We start from the raw sequence: 27,640 nt of genomic DNA on the forward strand, positions 1-27,640 counted from the left end.
CTGAATTAACTGTTTTTGCATCTTACTTTCATTAGTATGGTTGCACTAAGCAGAGAGCTTTGCATAGTGAAAGTGTAAAATCTCCATTTTCTGTTGAAATATTCTATACGACTTTTGCCTTAATAAACTCCTAATTTACTCCTTATTAATAGTTAGTAAGGTCGTTTTTGTAGCATTTAAGTTTAGGTATTGGGTAGGTTTAAGGGATGTAGAATAAGGTCATGCAGAATTGGGCATTAATATGTGCTTTATAAGTACTAATAAACAGCCATTATCCTTTTAATGTGCCTGCTGATAAGCAACTAGTTAATAGTTAATAACTGAACCTTAAAATAAAGTGTTATCATATGCTCATATATGCATTTTTTTCTAAGTTCCTCTCTATACAAGGCCCCTTGGACTCGAGTAATGGTGTACGGACTTGGTCACAAGGTGCGACGAAACGGCCAGCTGAATCTGATGGAAGCAGTGTGCTACCCGCTGAACGCCTCCCCGTCTAACACAGGACTCACCCCTCCACCCACAGCAAACCAGTATCCCAGCATCATCATCCCCACTGACAAAGTGCATGTCAAACTAGGCATGTCAAAAACATTGTTACATGGTTACATACATTTTCAGATTGCAGCTGCTCATAAGTATGTACTCAGTACATTCAATAAAAATACAAATGTCTTGGCTAATCTACAATAGCAAAGTGGCCAAACTCAAAAATCCCTTGTGAAAAATGTTTACTTAATTGTATTAAAGGGCACTTGTAGTGCTTAACACAGTTTGGTAAACTTTTACTCTAAGTGCACATTGTAATAATTTAAAATTAAATGTTTTACTTTAAAGTACATTTAAATCATTGTTTTAATTATTGTTAACATTTTGTTGACCTTTAAAGTAGAGCACTTATTTTGATGTGTTACCCAACATACTAATGCACATATAAAGTACTTTGATTAAATAGTTATAAAATAATTATAAAATTATTTTATAATTTTAAAGGTCCTGTTCTTCGCAATTCAGTCTTTCAAACTTTAGTTGGTGTGTAATGTTGCTGTTAGAGCATAAATAATACCTGTAAAATTATAAAGCTCAAAGTTCAATGCCAAGCGAGATATTTTATTTAACAGAAGTTCCCTTTCAAAGCCTACAGTGAACGGCCGGTTTGGACTACACCCCTGCACTTCCTTCAGGAATGACGTCACTAGAACCGTTCGTTGACTAACCCTCCGCCCACAAGTACACGCAAAAAAGGGGGCGTGGTCTCGTTGCTCTCTCACGTGGAGAAGAGCGCGCATTCAGCGCTTACATCTCCCCGTTATGGTAAGAGGCGGGACCTTTCCGGGCAAAGTGTGCTAAGCTTCTGTCCAAACACAACACGGGAAGCGCTGGCCCAATCAGAACTCGTTACGTGTTTCTGAAGGAGGGACTTCACAGAACAAGGAAATCATCAGGCCGTTTTTAGGACAGAGGAAACAGCGCTGTACAAATAATTAAATTGTGTGAAAAATTCTGTGTTTTTTTTACACGCAAAACATGAACTCATGTTATATTGCACACTGTAAACATAATCAAAGCTTTGAAAACACGCGAAGAACGGGACCTTTAATTAAAGTGTTATTCTATGTTTCATTTAACATAAATATATTTTAAATGTAGTAAATTACAACTTCATCATTACAAATATATGAAATATATACGAGATACAAGTTTTAATAGAAATTACATTAAAGTATACCATATGAAAAAAGTATAAAAGTAAGAGTATACCACGAATTGTCTGTCAGTAAATTTGGCAGTATATTTTGACCATATTTCAAAAACAACAGAATTATGAAACTACATAAAAGGAAGTACTTTAGTCTTTCTTAAGTGAGTCAGTACTCTAAAGGTTTAAATGATACAGTTTCATTTTATTGCAGTTAACATGCGGTTATGTGTCTGAAAATATTACATGTAGTGCATACTTACAGATATATGGAGATTATTTCCATAAGTACACTTTTTTTTTCTTCTTCTTTTTTTTTTTTTGAGTGCAATTTATTTTTCACAAGGGATGCTATACACCACATACCTGAAAAACACATCATAATAAATTATATATTCAGTATTTATATGATTTTTGCAATTGGTTTGCATCACCAGAGAAAAGTCTGACGTTTCACCAGAAGGTCGAGTTCTTGTTATTTTCATTAAAAATAATTTTAAAACTGAAACATACACAAATTAATCTTTCACATTATAGGAACGGTATATGCTTTTCATTCCATTAACTTGACTTCCTTTAATATGCATGCAAATGCAAGCTCATGCAAATTTCGCTAGGTTTAGTGAACTAAAATAACACAAATTTTAAATCTGCAGGATTGCGATATTGCTGTGGTGAAGACTGGATATTTTGACATTTTGGATCACGCTAGATAGAAAGGCATACTTAATACTAGTCATACACTAGACATAATACATACGTAACACTTTTACACTCTTCAGAGTGAGTGGGTCTTATTACGACCGTCGCAGTTTCCGTAGAAGTCTAATCTATCAAAGTCTATTGTTACCACAACATGAGATCAATCAGATATATTTAGAAAATAGATGGTGAGTTTTCGCTTTAAGCCGACTTTAATTTATTTTCTGGTCCTGTCAGCAGGTGTATCTCCCCCTCCTGGTGCAGTGCTGGTATTGCACTCGTTGCCTCTTGAGTTTCCCTTGGCTATGGCCTTTGCTGAACAGCTGCTTACCTACACCATAGGGGAGACGATTGACCGCGCCGAGGATGAGCTGGACACTGTGCCCTCTTCTGTGCTTATGCAGGTTGTAGAGTTGCTAGGTGAGAAATATTCATTTATTTTGCCGCGAGGATCCCAGGAAACAAAACATTATATAAACATTATAGTTGTTTTTACAAAGGCTTGTTCACACCAAGGACAATAACTATCATAATAAAGATATAATTGTAAAAATCATTCTAAATGTATACAAATAGCAGAGTCCACACCACAACTGTAACGATAAAGGCACAGAGAATATCATTGGACTCACTTTTTTTCAGCTGATAAATGATAAAAACTTGACCTCCAATGACCTCCAATCAGAATCCATTCCAGTTTTAAAGAGCTTGAGCAACAGTGTTATATTTTGTTGCTATGGACCATCATTTATTCATTGCTTTGTCAAAAAAATTAATTGAGTGACAAATTACTGTTTTTTCACAAAGACAGTACTTTGTGAAAAAGCACCGTCAAATCTCTATACATGCGTGAAAATGTGCATGTACTCTTTTTTTTTTCAAAACTCTTTAACTTAAGTTCATAGCATTACCTAATACAAAACAGAATAAGACATTAATTTGCTACATTTCTAAAGTAATGCTATATTGAAATATTTTCCAAATCTAAAAAAAAAAGAAGACTATCAAAACAATTTAAATCTTTCAATTTTTACTACTATCTATACAAAAGGGGACATCTTTGAAAAACATGTTTAACCGTAGTATAAACATGGAACGCAACACATTCTGAAGGGAATTCTAAACAGTAGTGTTGTTCATGTTTTTAAAATAAAATGTATAATTAATTTTAAAATAAAAATTCAGAAAAAGTGTGAAGCTTAAGTATTGAGAAATGGGTCCCAGCTAGGGATGCACCGATACCATTTTTCCAGATCCGATATTATCACATTCTATGACAATTGTACAAAATCTAAACATTCAGTGTGGAAAAAATAGAGAAAACCATAAAAGTGTAATAAGTGTAGCTCTATATCTGGTAAAATGTTACTCAAAATACATTCATGAAAAACAAGTAAATATATTTACTTTATAGAAATAGGGCCTATAATATACTAAGAAATTACATTTATTTAAAATGTACAGCACATCTTTTTAATGAGGCACCAACATTATAGATAGGCTATTAATAATCTTTCATAGCGCAAAAATATTATAATACAAGCGGCTCTAGTATACAGAGGGGCTCAAAGTCCGTGCATTGAGAAGTTCAAAACACAAAGGGTAGATATATTGACGCGTAGTGTATCTATTCAATATTTTATTGAGACGTTTTTTTTAACAGTTTAATATTTCAGTTACTGTGAGTGAAGAACAATATAATCTCTAGTCCAGTGTTGTGACCTAACTGACACCCGGGAGAAACCATAGAGCGTTATCAACAGATCAATTATAATAATAGAAACCATTAATAATCTTGGAGAGTTTCGTGTTGACTGTCGTAACCGACCGCGACACACAGTTTAAAGCTGAATAGAATGACTGAGCCGCAGCGGAGGGAAGCATGTATTGACGTGAACTTGAGTTTAATGACTTAAATATTCATCTGTACCTCACATTAAACTATGGCATGGCTTCAGAACCCTTATAATATAGTGCACAAATCATGATGATGCTTTATAATGTTTTTGAGCCTTTTGTGGGGCACTGGGGCTTAACAATAACAGTATACACACAGAATTTGAATCGGTCCTGTCTGAGTGATACCGATCCGGAAAATAATGGCGTATCGGAACCGATACTGAGTATCGGATTGGTGCATCCCTAGTCCTAGCTATATATTTTATGGAACACTGCTGATGCAACTCCTTGTGTGTCACACTTGGTTTATCTTTGTTTAGGTGGCCTTTTGTGGACCACCGATCTTGCTCCGTGCATCAAGGAGCTGATCTTCCACCTCCTTGCAGAGCTTCTCCGTAAGATCCACGCCTTTGAGTGGCGCAAAACCCCTTCGGGCCTTTCCAGCCACATTACACTGCTTCTCAACCCTTGCCTAACAGTCCTCATGGTTCTTCAGACTGAACTACGAAAGCTTTACGATCACGAGACCCAAAGTTGGGGGTTAGTTAGTGGTGGTTCCTGCACTTCCGCTACTGGGAGTGGTGGAGCACTTGCGCTCTCTGCCGAGCGGAGCCGCTTCTCGACATACTTCCATGCCCTGATGGAAGTGTGCCTGGCAGTCGCTGAAGTGACTCTGCCACTGAGTACAGGAACAGGAATGTCAGTAGTAGGCGCCCCTTCGTCTACGAGCACCGCCAACTGTAGTGATTCCTCGTCATCTTCGTCATCCTCCCCAGGGCAGACGCCGCAAAGTCCGAGTTTGCTTTCAAAGCGCAAAAAAGTGAAGCTAAAGCGTGAACGGGCAGCAGTCACTGTTCCTTCTGCAACTGCCATCTCAGGAAAACATGGTTCCGGAAGTGGTACAAGAACATTAGAATGTGATCATGCTTTACTAAACATGGCTGGAGGGAAGCCAGAAGACATGTTGTGGTTTCACCGTGGGTTGACATTACTCTTGATTTTACGGCACCTTGCTAACAAAGACCCACAAGGTCTGGGCGTCACTGGAGATGCCGTCGCAGATGCTTGCCAAGCCTTGGTTGGCTCCACTGCTCACAGCCGCTTGCTTGTGCTCTCAGGAATCCCAACTCACTTGGAGGAATCCGTGGTTCGCAATGCAATCCGAAGGGCTTGCAATGCACACGGTGGTCTCTTCAAGGATGAGATCTTTATTCCAGTTCAGGAGGAAGACCCTAAAAAAGCCAAAGCTGAAACTCCAGGTATTCCCCATGATGCAAAAAGAGATTGCACTGGAGGAAGCCCAAATAGCAACAGTACAACGCCAGCAATGAGCACGAGTGCCTCGGCTTCAGCGAGCCAGACGTCTTTACAGGGAGCCTCCAGGGCTGTTGGGGATCTGCTGGTAAACCAAGAGTTGGTGACCTCTCAAACGGCACCTTCCCAGCCACAAGCACCCCTGGATCCCCACACAGTGTCCAGTCAGGAGAGTCTGGATGTGTCTCTTTGCAGCACAGGAAGTCAAGGTAGTCTCGGCAGCCTTGGGGAGCAGCTGGATAGTGGTGCAACATCAGTCTCAGATGGGAGCTCCATGTACACAGTTGCTTCGCCAGACATCCAAGCCAGTGTGACACGACCAATCAAAGGCTATGCTGTCATAGAGGTGGGTGGGACATTTGCTTTTTATAAAACACCAGTAACGATAATAGGAGTGTTTCTTGCGTTCATCATTATAACTGTTGTTCAAAGAGTTTAATTAGTATGGTAAACCATGTTTATGTTTGTTTCTTTTCTTTTTTTATTTCATGGGCGAAGTGTACTGTGTATGATTTTGCTATTCTGAGCCCAATGTTAAAGGGAAGCCATTCTAGGTGTATACGACTTATTTCAGACAATTAAAATTGGAGTTATTTTAAAAATGTCCTGACTCTTCCAAGCTTTATAACTCTTAACTGTAGCACTTTGAGATTTGTTCCAAATGTAAAGTGCAATACAAATAACATTATTATTATTATTACTATTATTATTATTATTGTAATGGCAGTAAATGGAGGATTACATTTTTAAGCCCAAAAAAATGCCTCCATCCATTATAAATGAAACCAAGACTGGTTTCCCACTGAAGCTAAGCAGGGCTGAGCCTGGTCAGTACCTGGATGGGAGACCAAACAGGAAAACCAGGTAGCTGCTGGTAGAGATGTTAGTGAGGCCAGCAGGGGGCGCTCACCCTGTGGTCTGTGTGGGTCCTAACGCCCCAGTATAGCGATGGGGACACTATACTGACAAAGAGCACCGTCTTTCAGATGAGATGTTAAACCGAGGTCCTGACTCTCTGTGGTCGTTAAAAATCCCAGGATGTCTTTCGGAAAAAGAGTAGGGGTGTAACCCCGGCATCCTGGCCAAATTTGCCGAAAGGCCCCTGTCCATCATGGCCTCCTAATCATCCCCATATCCTGATTGGCTTCATCACTCGTCTCCTCTCCACCATAAGCTGGTGTGTGGTGAGCGTTCTGGCGCAATATGGCTGCCGTCGCATCATCCAGGTGGATGCTGCACATTGGTGGTGGTTGAGGAGATTCCCCCCTTCTATGTAAAGCACTTTGAGTGCCTTGAAAAGCACTATATAAATCAAGCACATTATTATTATTATTATTATTATTATAAAAGTAATCCATACGGCTTTGGGGGGTTTAATAAAGGCCTTCTGAAGCTAATCGATGCGTTTGTGTAAGAAAAATATCCATATTTTAAACTTTAAAGACTAAAATAACTAGCTTCTGGCAGGCGGCCTATTCAAGTTGACTTGCGCCAAAAGAGTTACCCCCTGACGCAATGTAGGAGTAGCATAAGCTTTGATGCCTCTCGCAGTTCAAACAAATAGGACTGGGCAACAAACTCAAGCTCCTCTTCTCTTATATCGAAATCCTCCAACATTTCTCTTTAAAATTCTTGTTTTAGACTTCTAATTTGAACCATTGTTTTACTCCATCTTCTGCATTCGCCAGTATGTCATGCATGAAGTCGTTATTTTCTTCTTTTTCTTATTTAAATGCTTCATTTCTGAAAGCCTTTTTTACTATGTAATTGTCTGAAACAAAAAAAAGTCATATACACCTAGGCTTCGGGGTTTAATAAAGGCCTTCTGAAGCGAATCGATGCATTTAAGAAAAATATCCATATTTTTAACATATATAAAACGAATATAACTTGCTTCTGGCAGGCGGCCTGACGCAATGTAGGAGTAGCATAAGCTTTGATGCCTCTCGCAGTTCAAACAAATAGGACTGGGCAAAAAAAAAAAAAACTCAAGCTCCTCTTTTATTATTTTGAAATCCGCTGACAATTCTCTTAAAAAAATATTTTTTTAGACTTCTAATTTGTGACCGTTGTTTTGGTTTGCTCTATCCTCTGCGCTTCTGCATTCGCCAATATGTTATGCATGAGTTTTTATTTATTTATTATTATTTAAACGCTTCACTTCAGAAGGCCTTTATTTACTATGCATTTGTCTGAAAAAAGAAAGTACCTAGGATGGCTTGAGGGTGAGTAAATCATGTGCTAATTTTTATTTTTGGGTTAAACTATCCCTTTAAGACAGAGACATGCTTTATTTTCCTGGTTCTGCTCCAGCTTCCTCACAGCCTTCAAAAATAAAGTAGATATACAATAATGTTTTATTTATTTATTTATTTATTTGCTTTTGCTGTACAGGTAAGGGCACGGGCTCAGGTAGAGAAGATTCGAGCCAGTCTTTTCAACAGCAGTGATCTCATTGGCCTTTCCAATCTCGAAAGGGAGGAGGAGCTAATGGAAATGACCAATGAGGAGATCCTCACCGCCTCATGTGTAAATCAGAGTTTATTTGACACTCAAGGGAGTTCTGCTCTTGAAGAGTACTTCCTTGATAAATCTATTAGAGGTTGGTTGCTTTTTATATCTTAGAACTATGTGTTATTTTAAACTTTCATTCTGTGATTCTATGAGGGTTTGCTTTAATTTTATATCAAGTTTATTATATGTATTCAATTTTGTGCTTTTAGGAGACAAACTGGTTCCTGGGGCACGTGACGTGCTAACAGACATCTTTAAGAGCTGCATATATGCAGAGCAAGTGTTGAGCCCCATTCCAACAAAACCTGTGAAAGTATCTGACATTTATCTCAGCAAAGAACAGATCAACTCGCAGACGCCAGGAAATCTGCTCCACGTGTTTTTTACACATGTACGGCCTCCCAAGAAAGTGCTTGACGACCAGCTCACACAGGTGATGTCCTCAGAATGATTTAATAACATTAAATTATAAATTGATCATAAAACCTATTTATTATTTTGTATTATAATTATAAAGTCCGCTACATGCAAATGGTTAGTCTTCCACATCCATTTTTGCTAAATTCTAATAATAATTGATAACTGTCATTACATTTACTGGAAATGTATATATCTAGATGTAATCTACACATATATATTACTATACTATTAACTTTTTCTGTTAGCTAGATTTTTGTTAACATTTATTTTAAGACACATTAACACAAGAAACATATGTTTTAATTGTTTTATTAAGTTACATCCACATCTTAGTGTTACTATATTATTACATCATTTTAGAAAACAAAATTATTAACTGGGCCAAAGTAGAAATTATTAAAATTGGTAGTTGTGTTTTCAGATTCTCCGTAAATATGGCACAGTAAAGCCCAACAAGAACAAGCACAGCAAGGCTGGCAAAGAGCAGCACCAGGGCAAAGTGGTCAGCACAAAAAGACCCATCACCAAACCCCCGACCAAAGAGAAGTCCATGCTCAACAGTGTTAGGTGAGTACTTACATTAGGCTCATCCGGTCATTTTCCTTTTACTTGGTAAACCACCAAATGCTAAACAGTTTTTATAGTGAATTTATTTAAATTATTTAACATTTTAAAGTGACTTTTATCTAATGCAAACATCCTTTACCTTAAATACTAATAAAGTTACGATCAAATGGTAAATGGTGTTTCTCCAGAACTGTGCTAAGTGAGAAAAAGACAGTCCTCAAGCCAAAATCTCCAGAGAAGACCAAGCCTGATGAAAAAGACCCTGAAAAGTCTCCTGCCAAAAAGCTTGAAGGTAACTACTACGACATTCTTCATTTCTGAGTTTGTTTCAGTACAAATTAACATAAACCTAGTACATGCAGGCACGGATTTAGAAAGCAGAGGCCCCTGGGTGCAGAATTTTGGAGCCCCCCCAGAACCCGTGGCCCAAACTCACACAGCTTAAAAAAATAATTTTTAAGAAACACAGTTTCTAAAAAATCATAATTTTATAAGAAACAGTAAAAGGGAGCTGTTTTTTTTTTTTTTTGTAGTTCTATCTGGTCATAAAAATAAAGTCAACATTAATGTAACAATGTAAGTACAGGGCCGTAAGCAGGGTTTTAAAATCAGTGAGCTCTCAAATGCGAGGTAGTTAGGGGGGTTCGGGGGGAATACTCCACCGAGAAAATTTTTATTTTTCTGATTAACATATGTGTATGTTTAAGACGTTTGAAGGCCCCAAAAAATTAATAAAAATTATATTCTATACTTTTATAAATTGAAAAACCATAAGCAAAAGGTGAATAAACACTAAGTCAATGTTCAGAAAGTATTAATTATATATCGCAATATAATTTTTTTCAATAACGATGATATGATTTTTAAACACATTTCTGATATTTCGATATACATTACAGCATTCCTCACTGACTGACGTTCAAGGGTGCAGCCGTCAGAAAGAGCAGAACATGATTGGCTACTTGCGCGATGACGTACACCACAGAAACACAGTCAGTCCTCAGCAGTAGTAGGCTGATAGATCCAACTCGGTTTTAGCTACAAAAAGAGTTTCCCTGACCGCAACACAAATGTGACTGAACGAACTTCCACAAGTAAGGAGAAAGAAATAGTTGATAAGAAGAGAAAGAATTCAGTGGGGTGGAAGTGGTTCTTAGTAGTTTTTTCTAAAGCTTTTATATAGTTCATATCGATATCAGAATTATATTGTATCGACCGAAATTAAGAAAAATATTGTGATATGAATTTTGGCCATATCGTCCAGCCCTATGTATAGCTGCATTTTACGATGTGTTTGCTGTCAAACTTTATTTCTTTTTAAATTAGAATTTTTATTGACAAAATATTAGTTTTTTTCTTTTCTTTCTATTAGCCTATATCAGATAACATTTTAATCTGTCACATGCTCATGTTACACCACATACTCCACCTATGGGGCAGATTGTCACATTTCACTTCCATTATTTCAGGGTAAATCAAGAAAAAAGTATAGACTGTATTACTGAAACAAAACCACGTAATTGTAGCTGCTATAGACGTGTGAAATTAATGTGGGAAAAAATAAATACTCTGAACCCCAAGTGGATTTACACAAACTGAGACAGTCAAAAATTCGCATTCTGTCTAATCTGATGAAATCACGTTCATTAATGTTTATTTTCCCCTCACATTGACAAAATATGTTACTAGGGCTGGGACAATGCGTCGATTGTCATCGATGACGTCGACGCAAAAAATACGTCGACGCAAAATATGCGCGTCGATTCGTCAGACTCAAAATAAAGATGGCGGCGCCGGAGAGTAGTAGCAACCATAGATATACATAATAAAGTATATTATGTAATTAAGTATTTTATTTATTATGTATATCTATGGTAGCAACACGAGTGGCTCCTCAGACTTTCAGAAGTGCAAGGCTTGCTCCTTGCGCGCATGCGTTTTGTTGTCACGGCTACATAAACAAATTTCTGCACACAGGAAGACAGATGTTTTGGTAATATTTTATGTATTTTAATCACAAAAACAAACGTTTGCATCAAGTGAAAGCATCGGGCACATTGGCTACATACATAATAAGCTGTTTTAAATTTAAAATGTTCAATGTCTAATCGCGCTGATGTGACCGAGGGTATCCATCCTCTAAGTGAGCACAGTTTCATCCCAGGACTATTCCGGTTTTAAACTGAATTTTGGTGCCCGTAATGCACTCTACATGTAACTGTTTTCACTGTCATGCCGCGGATGCGCATGGTGTTTCTGTTGCGTGTCATCCACGGGGCAGCTGTGTGGCGTTTTCTCTGCCTCTGCACACTAGAAGCGTGTCTGACACGGCACTGCTGCTGCTATTGATGCGGAGGGAAGCCCTATTCTTAATGTTAAACATAAATAGCCTACTGATACTAGCCTACTGATATTGCTAGGCAACGTGGGGGAGAGGACGCTGGCGTTGTCTGTTCGCCGATTCTCCACCCACAAATCATGTTAATGTACTATTAGATTTAGATTTTATTTTATTTCCTTATGTTTGTGACTAGTCTAACAGTCAGAGCTACAATTGGGGCTGTTGCTGATTGCTGGCAGCCACTGAGAGGACGTTGTTCGTCGTTTCGCCGTTTTCCACCGCTTCTCTGATGTTTATGTTTGAATTGCTGCGGTTGGTTCTGGTTTGAAGGACATTTGATGTTTCTCGCCGCGACTGCTCACTGGTGGTCTCCCTTGGGCTTAAGTTGCATGGTGGCTGAAGTTTGCATCGGGCTAGCGTCATCCGGGCCATCGTCATCAGCGTCCTGCATGATGTTGGGATGTTCCGCTTCTCGGCTGCGCCGCTGTTCCGTCCTGCATTGCGGCCGTGGAGCGGCTTGGACTTCTACGCCGACCCCGGTGTGTCCACAAAAGTGCCCGGAAAAATGTTCTGCCTCCTGCATGGTGCTGCGGCGATCCCCACCGTCTGAATCGTCATGAAGACCCATCATCTGGTCTTCAGCTGTCATTCCTTGACGACATCATCAGGACACTGCCGCTGGAAGAAATTTAAAACATGGAGTGGACCACAGTGTGCTGCGGAGCTAACAGAGACTTCCACCATCAGCTCTGCTTCTGTTCACCATCAGCTGTGTTTCTGTTCACCATCAGCTCTGTTTCTTTTCACCATCAGCTCTGCTTCTGTTCACCATCAGCTCTGTTTCTGTTCACCATCAGCTCTGTTTCTGTTCACCATCAGCTCTGCTTCTATTCACCATCAGCTCTGTTTCTGTTCACCATCAGCTCTGTTTCTGTTCACCATCAGCTCTGTTTCTGTTCACCATCAGCTCTGCTTCTGTTCACCATCAGCTCTGCTTCTGTTCACCATCAGCTCTGCTTCTGTTCACCATCAGCTCTGTTTCTGTTCACCATCAGCTCTGTTTCTGTTCACCATCAGCTCTGTTTCTGTTCACCATCAGCTCTGTTTCTGTTCACCATCAGCTCTGCTTCTGTTCACCATCAGCTCTGTTTCTGTTCACCATCAGCTCTGCTTCTGTTCACCATCAGCTCTGCTTCTGTTCACCATCAGCTCTGTTTCTGTTCACCATCAGCTCTGCTTCTGTTCACCATCAGCTCTCTTTCTGTTCACCATCAGCTCTGTTTCTGTTCACCATCAGCTCTGCTTCTGTTCACCATCAGCTCTGTTTCTGTTCACCATCAGCTCTGCTTCTGTTCACCATCAGCTCTGTTTCTGTTCACCATGAGCTCTGTTTCTGTTCACCATCAGCTCTGCTTCTGTTCACCATCAGCTCTGCTTCTGTTCACCATCAGCTCTGTTTCAGTTCACCATCAGCTCTTTTTCTGTTCACCATCAGCTCTGTTTCTGTTCACCATCAGCTGTGTTTCTGTTCACCATCAGCTCTGTTTCTGTTCACCATCAGCTCTGCTTCTGTTCACCATCAGCTCTGTTTCTGTTCACCATCAGCTCTGCTTCTGTTCACCATCAGCTCTGTTTCTGTTGACCATCAGCTCTGCTTCTGTTCACCATCAGCTCTGCTTCTGTTCACCATCAGCTCTGTTTCTGTTCACCATCAGCTCTGCTTCTGTTCACCATCAGCTCTGTTTCTGTTCACCATCAGCTCTGCTTCTGTTCACCATCAGCTCTGTTTCTGTTCACCATCAGCTCTGTTTCTGTTCACCATCAGCTCTGCTTCTGTTCACCATCAGCTCTGCTTCTGTTCACCATCAGCTCTGCTTCTGTTCACCATCAGCTCTGCTTCTGTTCACCGTCAGCTCTGTTTCTGTTCACCGTCAGCTCTGCTTCTGTTCACCGTCAGCTCTGCTTCTGTTCACCGTCAGCTCTGTTTCTGTTCACCGTCAGCTCTGCTTCTGTTCACCGTCAGCTCTGCTTCTGTTCACCGTCAGCTCTGCTTCTGTTCACCGTCAGCTCTGTTTCTGTTCACCGTCAGCTCTGCTTCTGTTCACCATCAGCTCTGCTTCTGTTCACCATCAGCTCTGCTTCTGTTCACCATCAGCTCTGCTTCTGTTCACCATCAGCTCTGCTTCTGTTCACCATCAGCTCTGCTTCTGTTCACCATCAGCTCTGCTTCTGTTCACCATCAGCTCTGCTTCTGTTCACCATCAGCTCTGTTTCTGTTCACCATCAGCTCTGCTTCTGTTCACCATCAGCTCTGTTTCTGTTCACCATCAGCTCTGTTTCTGTTCTGTTTTCTGTGTTGGTTGATTGTTTGGGACATGTAAATTGGGACAGTTTGTATTATTCTATATTTTTACTTGTTATTTTTTTTTGTTGTTGTTATTTTTTCCCCCTTTTGTTGCACTTTGAGATTCTTTGGAATGAAAAGTGCATTATAAATAAAATCTATTATTATTATTATTATTACTGATACAGCAAAGACAACGTCGGCAGTAGCCACATATCTATGGTATTGACGGCAAAATAGGCTACAGAATATTTCGTTCTGTATTGACAGTTGCAATATTTCAAAATCGATAATTGTCGTTTTTGTATTATTACAATTAGGCCTATATCTGCATTTATGTTAACCTACAGACTTTCAAACATGAAAATGTCATTTAATAATATGTATTCGTGTCAAAATGATATATAAACATCTTTTCCTATTCTATTTTGCCTGGAGACGCTTCCAACACGCGTGAAAAATAGGCGCTCTTCTATTTCTAGCATGCACGCGTTTTCCGCGCGTGTCACAGGCAGTGTGCAAACTCCAACCTGTTAACAAAAACGGACACGCCACGGAGCCGAGACGCTCACGGCACGCTTTCAGTGTGTCCCCGGTTTTGATTAACCAACTTGTTGATATTTAATCGATGGTTGTTGGTTTATACTCATTTATTTGTGTGTGGTGTGTGTGTGTGTGTGTGTGTGTGTGTGTGTGTGTGTGTGTGTGTGTGTGTGTGTGTGTGTGTGTGTACTTTATGTTTTCAAGGTTTTATTGAATGCATTGCTCTTGTATTGTATAGTCTTACTTTGGAATTTTAAGAGCAATAAACATATATTGCAATGTTAAGGAATTAGGTTTTTCATTCAGACAATTACATCAACATGTATAAATTGCTATTAGGCAATTAATGGGGAGAGAATCGAATCGTAACCGAATCGGACAGGAAAAATTAATCGTTAGATTAATCGATGCATCGAAAAAATAATCGCTAGATTAATCGTTTAAAAAATAATCTTTATCCCAGCCCTATATGTTACATTAGAAAAAAATACATTATGAATCACCTGAATTATGAAATTTGCGCTAAGTATACTGTGAATGTAAAGCCCGCCTACTTTGATTTGATTGGTCATCTCAAATGTATGGTAATATTTTGATGAGCGGTGACAAACCGCTGAGAGGCAGCTCCGATGAGAACAGACCGCTTAGTTCTGTGCTGTATCATTGCAATACTAAAGTAGTGTTAATACTATATTATGCATTTAGTTCACAACATTTATTATATAGCCTACATCTCAGGGAAATACCTCATCATAGCTGCTTAGGGTTACGTGATTTAAAAAGCAACATCATAACGGGGACAGACAAGTGGTGGAATCAGAAATAGAAAATATTTAGGTGGGTCGGACTCTGTGGACGCAGATGGAAGGCTTCTGTGCCGATCCAGGCATAATAATCAGGTTTTTTTAATAAGGGGAAAACTAATTGATAGGCCAACATTTCTTGAGGCTGTCAAACTGGTAATGTACGTTAATCTACACGTCAACGCCGCTTTCAGAAAAAAAGTGGAGATGGTTAGAATAGTACTCCTAATTAAATCCTCACTGCTGTCCTTCTCTAGCCTGACAAGCCAGACCCACATCAAGATGTTTGGTCTGGAAACTCACCATAGACAGGGCTCAATCCGAGGGGCGGGATAAACGGTTGTCTTTCAAACTCCCTCTGCACGCGATAGGATAGCGCTACACCAACCGGAGCAACGACGGTGAAGGGGAGCTCGCTGACTGATTAAACATTCACCGTATCCGGTCGGCTAAACTCTGAACACATCTTCCCTTTTTAAGAATGACTTCAGTGCCACTCTTTGTTCTTTTCTCAGAGGAAAGCTCAACTCCAAGTCTTCCGGAGGCGCGTGCAGAGCTGATTCGAAAGACCGTCGCCGTTCGCCAGTTTCTGTGTTACTAGAAGCACGCAAACGCAACTCGGCCGTCGTCATTATGGCCCCGTCTGCCGATTCTATACACGATGTGATTGGGCCGTCCAGATTCTGAGGAATACAGCTCAGATAGGAATTGAGAGTTGCTAGACCACACTTGCGGGCAAATAAAATTTGCTGCCGCTAGGGTGCGTCTAGATTTCTAGGCTAGTCCTTATCCCTTTTAGCTTTCCATTTTGTGGCTCCACTGCTACCGTTTTTTACCATGTTGGTTGTTTATTCGATGTCTTTTTTCACACTATCTTCGACTTCTACCGCCTGTCTTGCCGCTATCAACAGTTTCCGCATATGCTGATGACTCATCATTGTCATCATCAGACACAGCCAAAAAGCTGATCATGATTTGTTTTGTGTGTGCAAATAAATTATTGTTAACACACTAAGGATTTTTAAAATTTAATCCAATAATTAAAAAAAAGTAAAAAAAATAAATTAAAAAAAAGGATGAGGCTTGGAGGCCCCCTAGAGGTCGGAGGCCCCCGGGCACCAATCGGCCCGGTGGTAAATCTCTATGGTAAATCCGGCCCTTAGTACATGTTACCTTATAAAAAAAGAACTGCATTGAATTGCTTTGAATGTGCACTTGTTGTGTATTTCAAAACCCTAAAAGTATACTTTAAATAAACTGTACTTGCAGATAATAAAATATGAATGAAATAATAGGCCATTTAAGTGCTCTTTTTAAATCATTGTTTTACTAATCTTTTGACATGCTTTAAGTATACTTATTTTGAAGTGTTGACAAACATATTAAAGAACATGTCATGAACATGATTATAAACTGTGTTATTCAGTGTTATTCAATATTATATCAACTGAATATTTTAAATGTACTAAATTGCAACTTCACCATTACACCATTTGTAATTACAAATAAATAAAAACTCATGAACTACAAGCATCATTAAAAATAACATTTAAAGCATATTTTATTTTACCATAAATGCTTGCTAGTACATTTTCCAGTACACCTTAACTATAATTCAAAGACCACAGATATAATTATGAAATTACTAGTGCTGGAGAAAAATAAATCATGATTAATCGCATCCAAAACAATCCAAAATGTATACATTTATGGATGTACTGTATATATAATTTATCTTGTATATAAATGTGTTTTATACATTTAAAATAAATTCTTAAATGTATATGTGTGTATATTTATATATGCATAATAATTATACAGTATACACACAAACATATATTATGTTAACTCCAGCACTAGAAATTACATATAAAGATGCACTTTTGTCCTACATAAGTTGGTCAGAAAGGTTTAGCCATTTTTATTTAATATAAATGTATTTAATATATTGCTCTTTGATTTATTTCACATATATCTTAACATTTCACCTTTCCTCTATCCCAGTTGTACCAGAAGAGAAGTTTTTGACCCTTGAAGGTTTCCACAAGTTTACACTAGACAGAGCCAAGCAGGATATTCGCAGTGTTTGGCGTGCAATCCTGGCATGCGGTTATGACCTGCATTTTGAAAGGTTTGTACCTCCTCAGGGCTGCTTTAATAGAATGGAAGAGATTCACAAAAATCTTCTTAAAAAAAAAGAAGATAAGCAACCTTTCATTACCATATCTGAATTCCAACTCTAGAGCTTTATCAGCACTTGTATAGACTGTGACACAAACAGTAATGATGGTGTCTGTATTACCGAATCAATGCAAGCCTGAATCCTCAGTCCTCATTTTTTGAAAGTGATGCAAAGAGCGCTGAACAAAGCAGACTATTCCAGTCCTCAGCTACGACTACAGTGTTTTAGGGTGGGTCAAAGTAGACATTGTCCGCTGGCAGCTGATGAAGACCAGAGGCTGATATTATGCTAATTTGTTACAAACCTACAGAGGTTCATGGATGAAGTAAGACTAGCTACTGATCAATCGTTTTAAGCAGTTCAGAATTGATTCACTCTTTTGGGAGACAATGACTCCATTCATCATGCACTTTGATCTTAGAAACCTAGCTGACCATTGACATTCACAAACAGCTATAGTACACACTATATGAAAAAGTATAATGCCACTTTAAAATTTGTTTTTGTGAATCCCATCTCAAATCTCCATATTACTACCTACATGTTTCTGCATGTCTCTCTTGTTCTAGTTTCTGAATAAACTAAGGATGGAGTTTTAGAATAGTCTTTTTTTAATGACTAGAATAATGAATGTAATCCTCTGAAGATCTCAATGGTGTCATTTATAAAGGACTTCTTGTTTTAGATGTACATGCATCGACTCCCGTCATGCTCAAAAAGCCAGTAGAAAATGGACCTTCGAGATGGACTTTGCATTGGTCCAGTTTGTGAATCGTCTCTGCCGACATCTGGCCATCACACCTGCCCGGCTACATCCGCATGAAGTTTACGTCGACACCAAGGATACCATTGATCCCCAAGTCGCATGCTTATTAGGCAAGTCCATCTTCTTATTGCGTTATGTTTTTTGGATTTGGATTATGAGATGTTTTCATGCAGTTGCAGATTGTACAGTCACCAAGTTTTTAATCCGGATATACATTGAATGTAATTCTCACACAGGTGTTCCAGTTGAGAGTTTGCGACTGAGGTTTGCTTTACTGCAGTCACTCAACAGCACATTGGAGAGCTTCTTCCTGCCATTAGTAGAGCTAAGGCTGACGCAAACCTATCAAAACAGCATAGCAACCCTTCTGTGTGAGGCCAAAGGTCAGTCATCCAACAAACAGGCAACCAGGACTTATTGTATAGGATTGTTTCTTTAGTACATAAATAGAAAAGTACCAAAGCGTATAGTTAAAGTGAAATGCTGAATGTGCTGACAATGTATTTGTAATTATTAAGCTGCATATTAGTACATTTTAAATATGTTACCTAAATAGCACACTACAGTTAAAATTAAAATCAAGAACTTCACATGTGCTTTAGTATGTTTGTCAACACATCAAAATGTCTTTAAAGCACAACAAATATTAATAATACTTAATTTTTAAATTATTTAAAATGTACTTTCAAGAAAATCTTTTAATTTCACATTATTACAAAGTGTACTTAAAGGGATATTTCATATTTCACAAGATGAATGTGTATTTAAATTGGGTCATTTATGTTGTAAAAATTTGAAATTATTTCATAACTTGGTGCCTTCTAGACTGAGAAAAGCCAGAAAATGTATTTTTGGCTCATGAGGATGAAAGACATCAACTCCCAGAATGCACTTGCTTTGCTTCCCTACGAGGCCACTCCCAAAGCCATGCCTACCGGTTGCATCACTTGCCCACCTCGCCCACCGTTTGTTTTCATTTGTATAGTATAAAAAACATGTCGGAACAGAAACATGACCTGCTCGTGTGAACGGTGCACTTTGCTTAACTAAATCTTTTCGTTTTAAATCGTTTCATTTAAAAGTGGATAGTGTTAATTTCGTCAGAAGAGACGAGATGAAATATGTTTGTCGTCAATTTTTTTTTCCATGACTAAGACGAGACAATGGTGAGACTGCACCAATGTCCAAAAACGCTGACTAAGACTAAATTAACATGCATTATTATTGACGAAAAAGGAAAATGTTTTGCATAAAATAAAAATTCTTTTTTTATAGTCTTCATTTTCGTCAACAATCGTCTCTACTTTTTCACCACGAAAGAGAATATTTATTCAGCTGATATTAGGGGTGTAAGAAAATATCGATATACGTGAGTACTCCGATTTTTGTGTTTGGCGATACTTTATCGATTCTCAAAAACACTGTATCAATATTTATTTATTTACATCCAAGATTTGTGGCTTTATGTTCGAATTAAACCACAGACTGTATACAACCCAACCACTAGATGGCAGTGTTATCTCAGAATGTGTCTGACGCGCAGAGCCAGAGAAGCACGATTGCATCGTAACCAACACGACTCTGTCGCACAGTTGAGAAATTACCGTATAGGCAGGAGGAGACGCTCAGAAGTTATCTTTTATTGTCTATGAGACAGTCGGGGGGATGTGGAGACATAAAGTCCGATAAAGTCAAAGGAGAGGAATGGGGAGAAGCACATAGTGAGCCAAAAGCAACCGGGCAAACATTTAAAACAACGTGATTCAGATTTCCCTTTCCACAACTACTTAAAGGCTTACAGCTGTCAGACAGGTTGCGTACGTCACATCTACGTCGTCAAGCTCAGTCTGAGCCTGCGCAGTTCGCTCAGCCATCAGGAAATGAGCGCTTCTAATTGACATCATTTTCCGCCATTGAAGTCTATGGGGTCGCTCTGTCCATTTCTTTTACTGTCTATGAGCAAACCTCACAAGACGATAGAATTATTCCGCTCCAACGGTTTACAGAGCAGAAGTGTGAACTTGTTTGTGCTTCAGCTACAAAGAAGCCACTAAGGAAATCGACAAGTCATTTTGTTTGCAAAATAGGCCAAGATAAAATCCATCGGAAAACATTGAATCAGAGAGCTCGTTTAACATCCTGACGTCATCCGCGTTGCTGAGAAGCGTTTCGATAGAATATAGAACATTTTCCTCTCAGTAACTCCAAAACTGACAGCGGTGGCAGCAGAACGAAAGCATGTGATCATAGCGATGTGGATATGGATACACCAGCTCTGCAGTTCAGTAGCCTACTTGAAATATACAATAGACTGCGTTAAAGAAAACAGCTTTAAGTATTAAATATAAAACAAACAGTCATTCAGTCATGGAATGAAGGAATCTTTATGTACTGGCAGGGTAACGTTAGCGTGAATGCTGTTTTTACTGATGTATATGTTAGTTCATTGACAGATTTATGTTACACCTAATGCCAATAAAAACTTTTTTTTCTGTTCATGTCGGTTTGTCAGTGATGCGTAACGTTATCTATGCATTGTAATAACTGTAACAAAGCAATTTTTTGTTTTTTGGACAGAAACAGTTATAAACCATCTACATAATTAAGCTTTAAAACCAGCGTAACAGTTACACAGTTTGTAATAACACAATAACCATAACGTGTTGTTCATTGTAAACGTGGGATTATGCATTAGATTTAGAATGTCATTCATAGAAAGCATGCAGTAATTTAACTTACCCTGTAAACTTTAGTTGCATCCATCGTGAAGCGTGCAAGCTTTTCAAACTATCGAACGGTCGAACGGCTCGATTTGAGACAGGGGAAAACATAGGAGGAGATAAAAAAAAAAAAAAACACTTGATGGATTTTTATCATTAAAGGATGGTTGTGTACAGGCACTGCCAACACATATTTTCATACAATCAGCTTGTAAAAGTGCATGTACCATTATATGACCCCTTTAAGATTTGAAGTACACTTCAAGTGCACATTCAAAACGATAAAGCGCACTTCTTTTTTAACAAGGTTCAGTAACTCTTTTTTTTCACTTTATTTCATTTGTAGGCCTGATTTTTTACGACACCAAAGTGACTGTTATGAACAGGGTGCTGAACGCAACAGTGCAGCGGACTGCGGACCACGCTGCCCCCGAGATCACACTCGATCCGCTGGAGATAGTGGGAGGTAATGTGAATGAATCATCACTCACAGAAGATGGTTTGTACTATCAGTTCTTTAGACTTACACCTGTCTATTACAGGTGAGATGCGTGCAGCAGAGAACACGTACTTCTGTCAGGCTGCACGCCAGCTGTCATGTGTCCCGTCGTCTCAGCTGTGTGTACGGATAGCCAGTGGAGGAGACCCCACCTATGCTTTCAACATCCGCTTCACCGGGGAGGAGGTCCATGGCACCAGTCAGTATTACACACTGCTTTCATGCAAACACTAAATCAGAAACACTGTTCCAACAGAACAACTGTTCCTATTGTTATATACCGTTTTTCTTACATGGGCATGACCAGTGTTGGGTATAGTGTTATTATTTGCCTTCATTTTAATTCAGTGTAGTAGTAATTTTAGTACTTTAATTTTAGTTGTTTAAGCTGAATTTTTTTTATATTTCTATTTAATTTCAGCTTCATTTCAATTATTGTTTGTTTTCATAATTTGAGTCATTAAACTTCTTTTATTTCAGTTAGGTTTTTTTAATCTCAATATTTCTATTTTTTTTATTATTTCATTTTAGGTTTAGTTATTTGAATACTTCAACTCAGACTTAACTCGTTTCAGTATTTCATCTAATATTTATAATTTGCTCTATTCCAGCTTTATTTCCATTTACAAAAAATATTTTTTAAAGGTTTTGGTTAATAATAGCAACACTGACTTGACGGCTTGTGTCATATTTGCTCAGGTGGTTCATTCAGGCATTTCTTGTGGCAAGTCTGTAAGGAGCTGCAAAGTTCAGCACTCTCACTGCTCCTCCCTTGTCCCAGTGCTGCAGCCAATCGCAATAAGGTTTGCTTGCATGTTTGACCTGTTAATTTTTTTCACCTTCCTTAATACCTATAGTATGCTGGCACATGTGAACACAGCTTGACTTTTGTTGTGGGTGTGTTGCAGGGGAAGTACATTCTGACTCCATGCCCCATCACTTATGCTGAAGAGCAGCTACTGAATTTCTTTGGCCAACTGCTTGGTATTGCTATCCGGGCAGATGTACCTCTGCCTTTGGATCTGCTCGGCTCCTTCTGGAAGGGTCTGGTCGGCGAGGCACTGGACCCAGAATCTGACTTTCGAGAAGCGGACCTGCTCACATACAGCCACATTAAAAAGTTTGAGAATGTAAGTTATAATTAATATTATACAATAAAAAGCCTTTCTTTAAGTGATATATTATCTTCTCTGGAGCGAGTTTGACGTGATATGAAAACCAAAAATGAAAACCCATGAATTACTCATCCTCATGTCATTCCAAACCTCTCTGACCCCTTCATAGACAGCTATACAATTACAACTTTCAAGGCCCAGAAAGTTAGTAAAGACATCATTAAAACAGTCCATGTGACTCCAATGTTTCAACCTTAATTTTATGAAGCAACGAGAATACTTTTTGTACACAAAAACAAACAAAACAACTTTCAACAATTTCATTCTAGCCTGTTTCAGTCTCCTACGCAGTTTATGTTGCCGCGTAGGAGACTGACACAGACTAGAACTAAATTTTTGAAAAAAGTAAAAAAAAAAAAATAGTTTTTGCGCACACAATTATACTCCTCACTTTATATAATTAAGGTTGAACCACTGTCTTTCCTATCTTTCTGGGCCATGTAAGTGTTAATTAAATTGTTGTATATGGAGAAGTCAGAAAGCTCTCGGATTTTATCAAAAATATCTTTTCATTTGTGTTCCAAAGATGAACCATAGATCTTACGGGTTTGGAATGACAGAACTTTCATTTTTGGGTTAACTATCCCTTTAAGTGTACATAAAGAGAGTACACTTCATGTTCAGCTACGCTCTGAAGTTCAGCTGTTTGCCGTAAATATAAATTTAAACTTTAACATATTTTAATTGCGCTTAACATGTAGGTAATTGTCTGAAAATGTTACATTCAGTTTTCACCTCACTGTAGTCTTTTAAAAATTATTATTTCCATAATAAGTACTTCTTGACATATTTTTTTGTAGAACGGATTTATAGATGAAATGAACTAATTTATTGATGACATTTACAACGGAACTGAATCAACACGGTACTGACTTCAGCTGAACAACAGCCAAAATGCATCATTTTCCGGTTATCATTGTAAAGCTGCTTTTAAACAATCTGTATTGTGTAAAGCGCGACCTAAATAAAAATGAATTATTTTTCATCTTCTGCTTTAACCCTGAACCCTTGTCTTTTACTATTGTCTTCACAGTTAGCCGATGAGGCGGAGCTGGAAGCGCTATGTGCTGATGTGTCGTCGCAGAGCCATTTGGGCGAGAGTCCTGATTCACCAAGTCGTCCCTGCTGCACATTCACCTACATCACTATGACTGGAGAGGAGGTGGAGCTGTGTCATGGGGGTCATGATATAGCTGTCAGGTAGGACCCATTGACAAATTTATATAATACTGTTCATGATGCTTAAAGGGGTACTTCAGCCCTGGAAAGATGAATCTGTATTTAAACTGGGTCATTAATGTAGTAGAAATTTGAAATTATTTTTGAATTTGGTGCTTTCTAGACTGAGAAAAGACAGAAAAAAAAATTCTCATGGAGATGAAAGACTACAATTCCCAGAATGCTTCGCTGCCCTGTGAGGCCATTCCCAAAGCCACCGCTACTGGATTACTGTATTTGATAACAGACACTACAATTAAATACTGAACGTGTCTGTTCAATATAACGATCGAGTTGCCGCGTGAGTCTCACAGCACTACCTCAGATTAGGAGTCAGATTACATTTAACATCATAAATGAGCTGATGAGAGTTGAGGTAATCGCGACCACACTCGCACCATACATTCACAACGCGTGTTCAGTTTGGTGTGTTTTCAGTTCATGCCTTTGGAAGCTTAACTTTCATAGAAATTAATTTGAGAAGTTAAAACACTTAGCATCCGTTTAAATGAATGCCTACAGCTGCCGGTGCCGAGTGCTCTGAGTGTGATCTCCCATCCCCCATGCGCGAGTTGAAAACATGCGTAAATAGCTCCCTCTGCTGGCTGTAGTCTTTAGCCTTTGGCCAAACATTCCAAAGATGACGCAAATATCGTCAATTTGAGTCACGTGAGGAATTTTTCCAGAAATAAAATGCATAAATCTCTTGTCCCAGGGGGATATGAGGGGGGGAAAACACAATCATTTGATTATACTGCAGGGTTTCTACTGATACAAAGCCATATGCTAATCGCTGAAGTAACCCTTTAAGATTTATTTTGTATTAGTCCCAAAAACTGGATGTTTTATTGTAGGGATTTCGAAATCAAGAAATGTTAAATGCTTCTTGAATGTGTTGGAAAGGTATAAGATAGATCAAAATATCTAATACCTATAGAATATGTGTGTTTGTTCAGCTGGGAGAATAAAGATGTGTACGTGCGAGCAGTGCGTGATTTACGCCTGCGAGAGCTGCAGAATGTGGAGTGCATGTCGGCTGTGCGTGCTGGTCTGGGCTCCATCATACCACTGCAGCTACTGACCTTACTGAGCCCTGCAGAGATGGAGCTGCGCACATGCGGCCTGCCGGACATCAACCTGGAGTTCCTCAAGGTGAAATCACTCATGTCAACTGCTGAACTCATGCCCTGAACAATCTCCTCTACAAACTCATCAACAGCAGAATACACAAACAACAATACGTGACAAGGAAACCTGGCAAACGTGAAACACAAGACAACAACAGCCAATGACAAGTTAGAACTAAAGAATGTGAACCAATGAAAACTGATAACAAGACAATAAACCAATGAGAACATGACACTGTTATTAAAGGGTTAATTCACCCAAAAATGAAAATTAGCCCATGATTTAGTCACCCTCAAATCATCCTAGATGTATATGACATTCTCCTTACAGATGAATGAAAGTGGAGTTATATTAAAAAGTCGTGGTTAATCCAAGCTTTATAATGACAGTGAACTGTTGGGTAATTTCTGTAAAAGTCCATCTGTACATCATATAACTGCTCCAAGCAGCTCCGGGGGTTAATTAAAAGGCCATCTGAAGCGAATCAAAGCATTTCTATAAGCATAAGAAAAATATCCATATTTAAAACTTTATTAAGTAAATTATCTAGCTTTCGGATGATCGCTTTCCGTATTCATCTTGGGAAAAGTGTAACGCCTCGCAGTTTAAAATGCTTACGAGCATAACTGGTGTGCAATGTCGTCAGACATAGCGTAAGCATTTTGAACTGCTACAGGCGCTAGATACAGAAGGCGATCAGATGTGACAAAGCACTTGATTATAATTTTATCTGTTATTATTTTATTATTATTTAATATATTTCAAATTTATAAATTGTAACTTCATCATTACAAATATATTTAAATATAAGTTTCAATAGAAATGACCATACATTTGTTATAAAAAAGTTTACCATAAATTGTCTCTACATTCGGTATATTTTAACTATATTTCAAAGAAAATATAAGTAATTATAAAATGACATATAAAGATGTACTTAAGTCCTAGGTAAGTGTGTCAAAAAACACTCTAAAGTTCAGCTAATTTCATCTAATATACATTTAAACTATAATGTTTTTTGACAATTAATTGCAATTAAATATAATTCATATAAACAATTAGTCATGAAATATTGATTTGTACATAAATTGTTTTAGAGGAGAGAGTGTGTAGACTAAAGCCTAGTTCACACTGCCCGATTTTTGCCCCGATTTTGAGTCGCCGACAGGTTTTGTGAAATCGCCGACAAATGCCCGAGATCACAGGCAAATCGGTGCTCGTGCACGCGAGTGACAATCACGCAGTATGAATGATCAAAGACGCGATCAGAGAGAATCGCCGACGAGTCGCCGACGCCGGTGAGATATTTGGCATGCTAAATATCTGGACCTGTCGGCGATTCAAACTCCTGCTGTGTGAACAGCGTTCTGACTGAAAATTACACCGACAGCCAATGAGAGCGTGAGATACAGGGCAGCAAGAGGTTCAGGGAGGAGTTATAAAGCAGAATTTCAGTATTTTAATAGATATATTTACAATTCTATGAAACAGAAACAAAGGCCAAACATTTGCACATCCAGCCACAGCAGCAGCACATTAAATAATTATTTATTTACCTCAAACTGTCTTTGCAGAACAAAATCCTGGCTCCCAGCTCTGTCTCTCCAACAATTTCTTCCGCCATAATCTTTTTTCTTTTTCTCCACAAATCAGCACACATACAATTTGAAGCAAACTTTGTGCAGTTTATCATTTTTAATAACAATTCCAAGTCTCGCGCGAGAACTCCGGTCTGACGCACGTGTGATCTCGCGTTGTTTACTTGTCACATCGCACGTGTTTGGGAAACGTAGTTTGCGCACGGGAGAGAGAGAGAGTTGTCGGCGATTCTTCCTTGTTCAGTCATGCAGTGTGAACTCCTCTGTCGTCAAACCATCGTGCAGTGTGAACACAGCAGTGACTGAATGATACCCCAGATAGTCATGCAGTGTGAATAGAGCTGTGACCCGACGAGTTTGAAAATCGTGCAGTCTGAACTAGGCTTAAACTAACCCAGCTATAGAGAAAATCATTTAGGATGGTCAGTTGCACAGAAATATTTGACTGCAGAATTTCAGTTTGTATACTAAAAACACCTGTGGCTACTTTCCTCACCAAACCCATTCTCTTCATCACGTTCATCTAGGCTCACACTATGTACCAGGTAGGACTGATGGAGACCGACCAGCACATTGAGTTCTTCTGGGCCGCGCTCGAGATGTTCACGCAGGAGGAGCTTAGCAAGTTCATCAAGTTTGCTTGCAACCAGGAGCGTATTCCGTTCACGTGCCCCTGTAAAGACGGTGGTCCGGACACCGCTCATGTGCCCCCCTATCCCATGAAGATCGCCCCTCCAGATGGGGCTGTGGGTAAGTGTCCCAAAAAGGGATCAAAACACATTCTTTCGAAGGCTTGATTATGTTTGTGGGGTGCACTGTAATGTGTTCATTCTTCGTTTTTTTTTTTAATTGCATTATTTTTCATATATTTTACCTTATTCTACACTGCTCTGTCCCTCTTTGTAAAAATGCTCAGATGGTTTCCGGATTTTATGAAGCTAGTCCTTCAAAAATATGCAATAGAGTAAGATTTAAATTTCATCCATTCATCCCTAACTCCCCTATCCCTAGGAAGTCTGAATAAAGTGGACCTGCATGAAAATAATGGATGAAAATAACAGCGTTTCATCAGCATTGTTCAACAGTCCAACCCACTATACCACAGCAATAAAAAATGGCCTCGCCCCCCTTATTTAATATTCCCAGAGGAGGGGTTTATGTAAATAATGGGGCTGCTGATGTCACCAGCCCTGTAGGAAAAGTCTGTA

The 27,640-nt window shown here is 38.8% G+C and overlaps 1 protein-coding gene across 7 annotated transcripts in view; it reads left to right on the forward strand.

Moving 5' to 3' along the window:
• The window catches only part of LOC137048043 (probable E3 ubiquitin-protein ligase HECTD4), a 128,087-nt gene that overhangs the window by 95,850 nt on the left and 4,597 nt on the right, over window positions 1-27,640 (forward strand). For 4 of the 7 annotated variants that reach the window (XM_067426058.1, XM_067426281.1, XM_067426205.1 and 1 more), the window contains exons 59-75: window positions 375-580; window positions 2,639-2,821; window positions 4,621-5,960; window positions 8,009-8,216; window positions 8,338-8,561; window positions 8,970-9,115; window positions 9,304-9,407; window positions 17,151-17,277; window positions 18,014-18,204; window positions 18,331-18,477; window positions 21,161-21,280; window positions 21,357-21,512; window positions 22,013-22,116; window positions 22,222-22,443; window positions 23,522-23,688; window positions 24,663-24,858; window positions 26,960-27,182. In XM_067426058.1, the coding sequence (XP_067282159.1) occupies window positions 375-580; window positions 2,639-2,821; window positions 4,621-5,960; window positions 8,009-8,216; window positions 8,338-8,561; window positions 8,970-9,115; window positions 9,304-9,407; window positions 17,151-17,277; window positions 18,014-18,204; window positions 18,331-18,477; window positions 21,161-21,280; window positions 21,357-21,512; window positions 22,013-22,116; window positions 22,222-22,443; window positions 23,522-23,688; window positions 24,663-24,858; window positions 26,960-27,182 (4,064 nt within the window). The remainder of the gene's footprint in view (window positions 1-374; window positions 581-2,638; window positions 2,822-4,620; window positions 5,961-8,008; window positions 8,217-8,337; window positions 8,562-8,969; window positions 9,116-9,303; window positions 9,408-17,150; window positions 17,278-18,013; window positions 18,205-18,330; window positions 18,478-21,160; window positions 21,281-21,356; window positions 21,513-22,012; window positions 22,117-22,221; window positions 22,444-23,521; window positions 23,689-24,662; window positions 24,859-26,959; window positions 27,183-27,640) is intronic. The other 3 variants (XM_067426132.1, XM_067426434.1, XM_067426501.1) reach the window with 1 other exon arrangement.

The sequence above is a fragment of the Pseudorasbora parva genome, chromosome 1 (genome assembly GCF_024679245.1).
Source record: "Pseudorasbora parva isolate DD20220531a chromosome 1, ASM2467924v1, whole genome shotgun sequence".
NCBI lineage: Eukaryota > Metazoa > Chordata > Actinopteri > Cypriniformes > Gobionidae > Pseudorasbora > Pseudorasbora parva.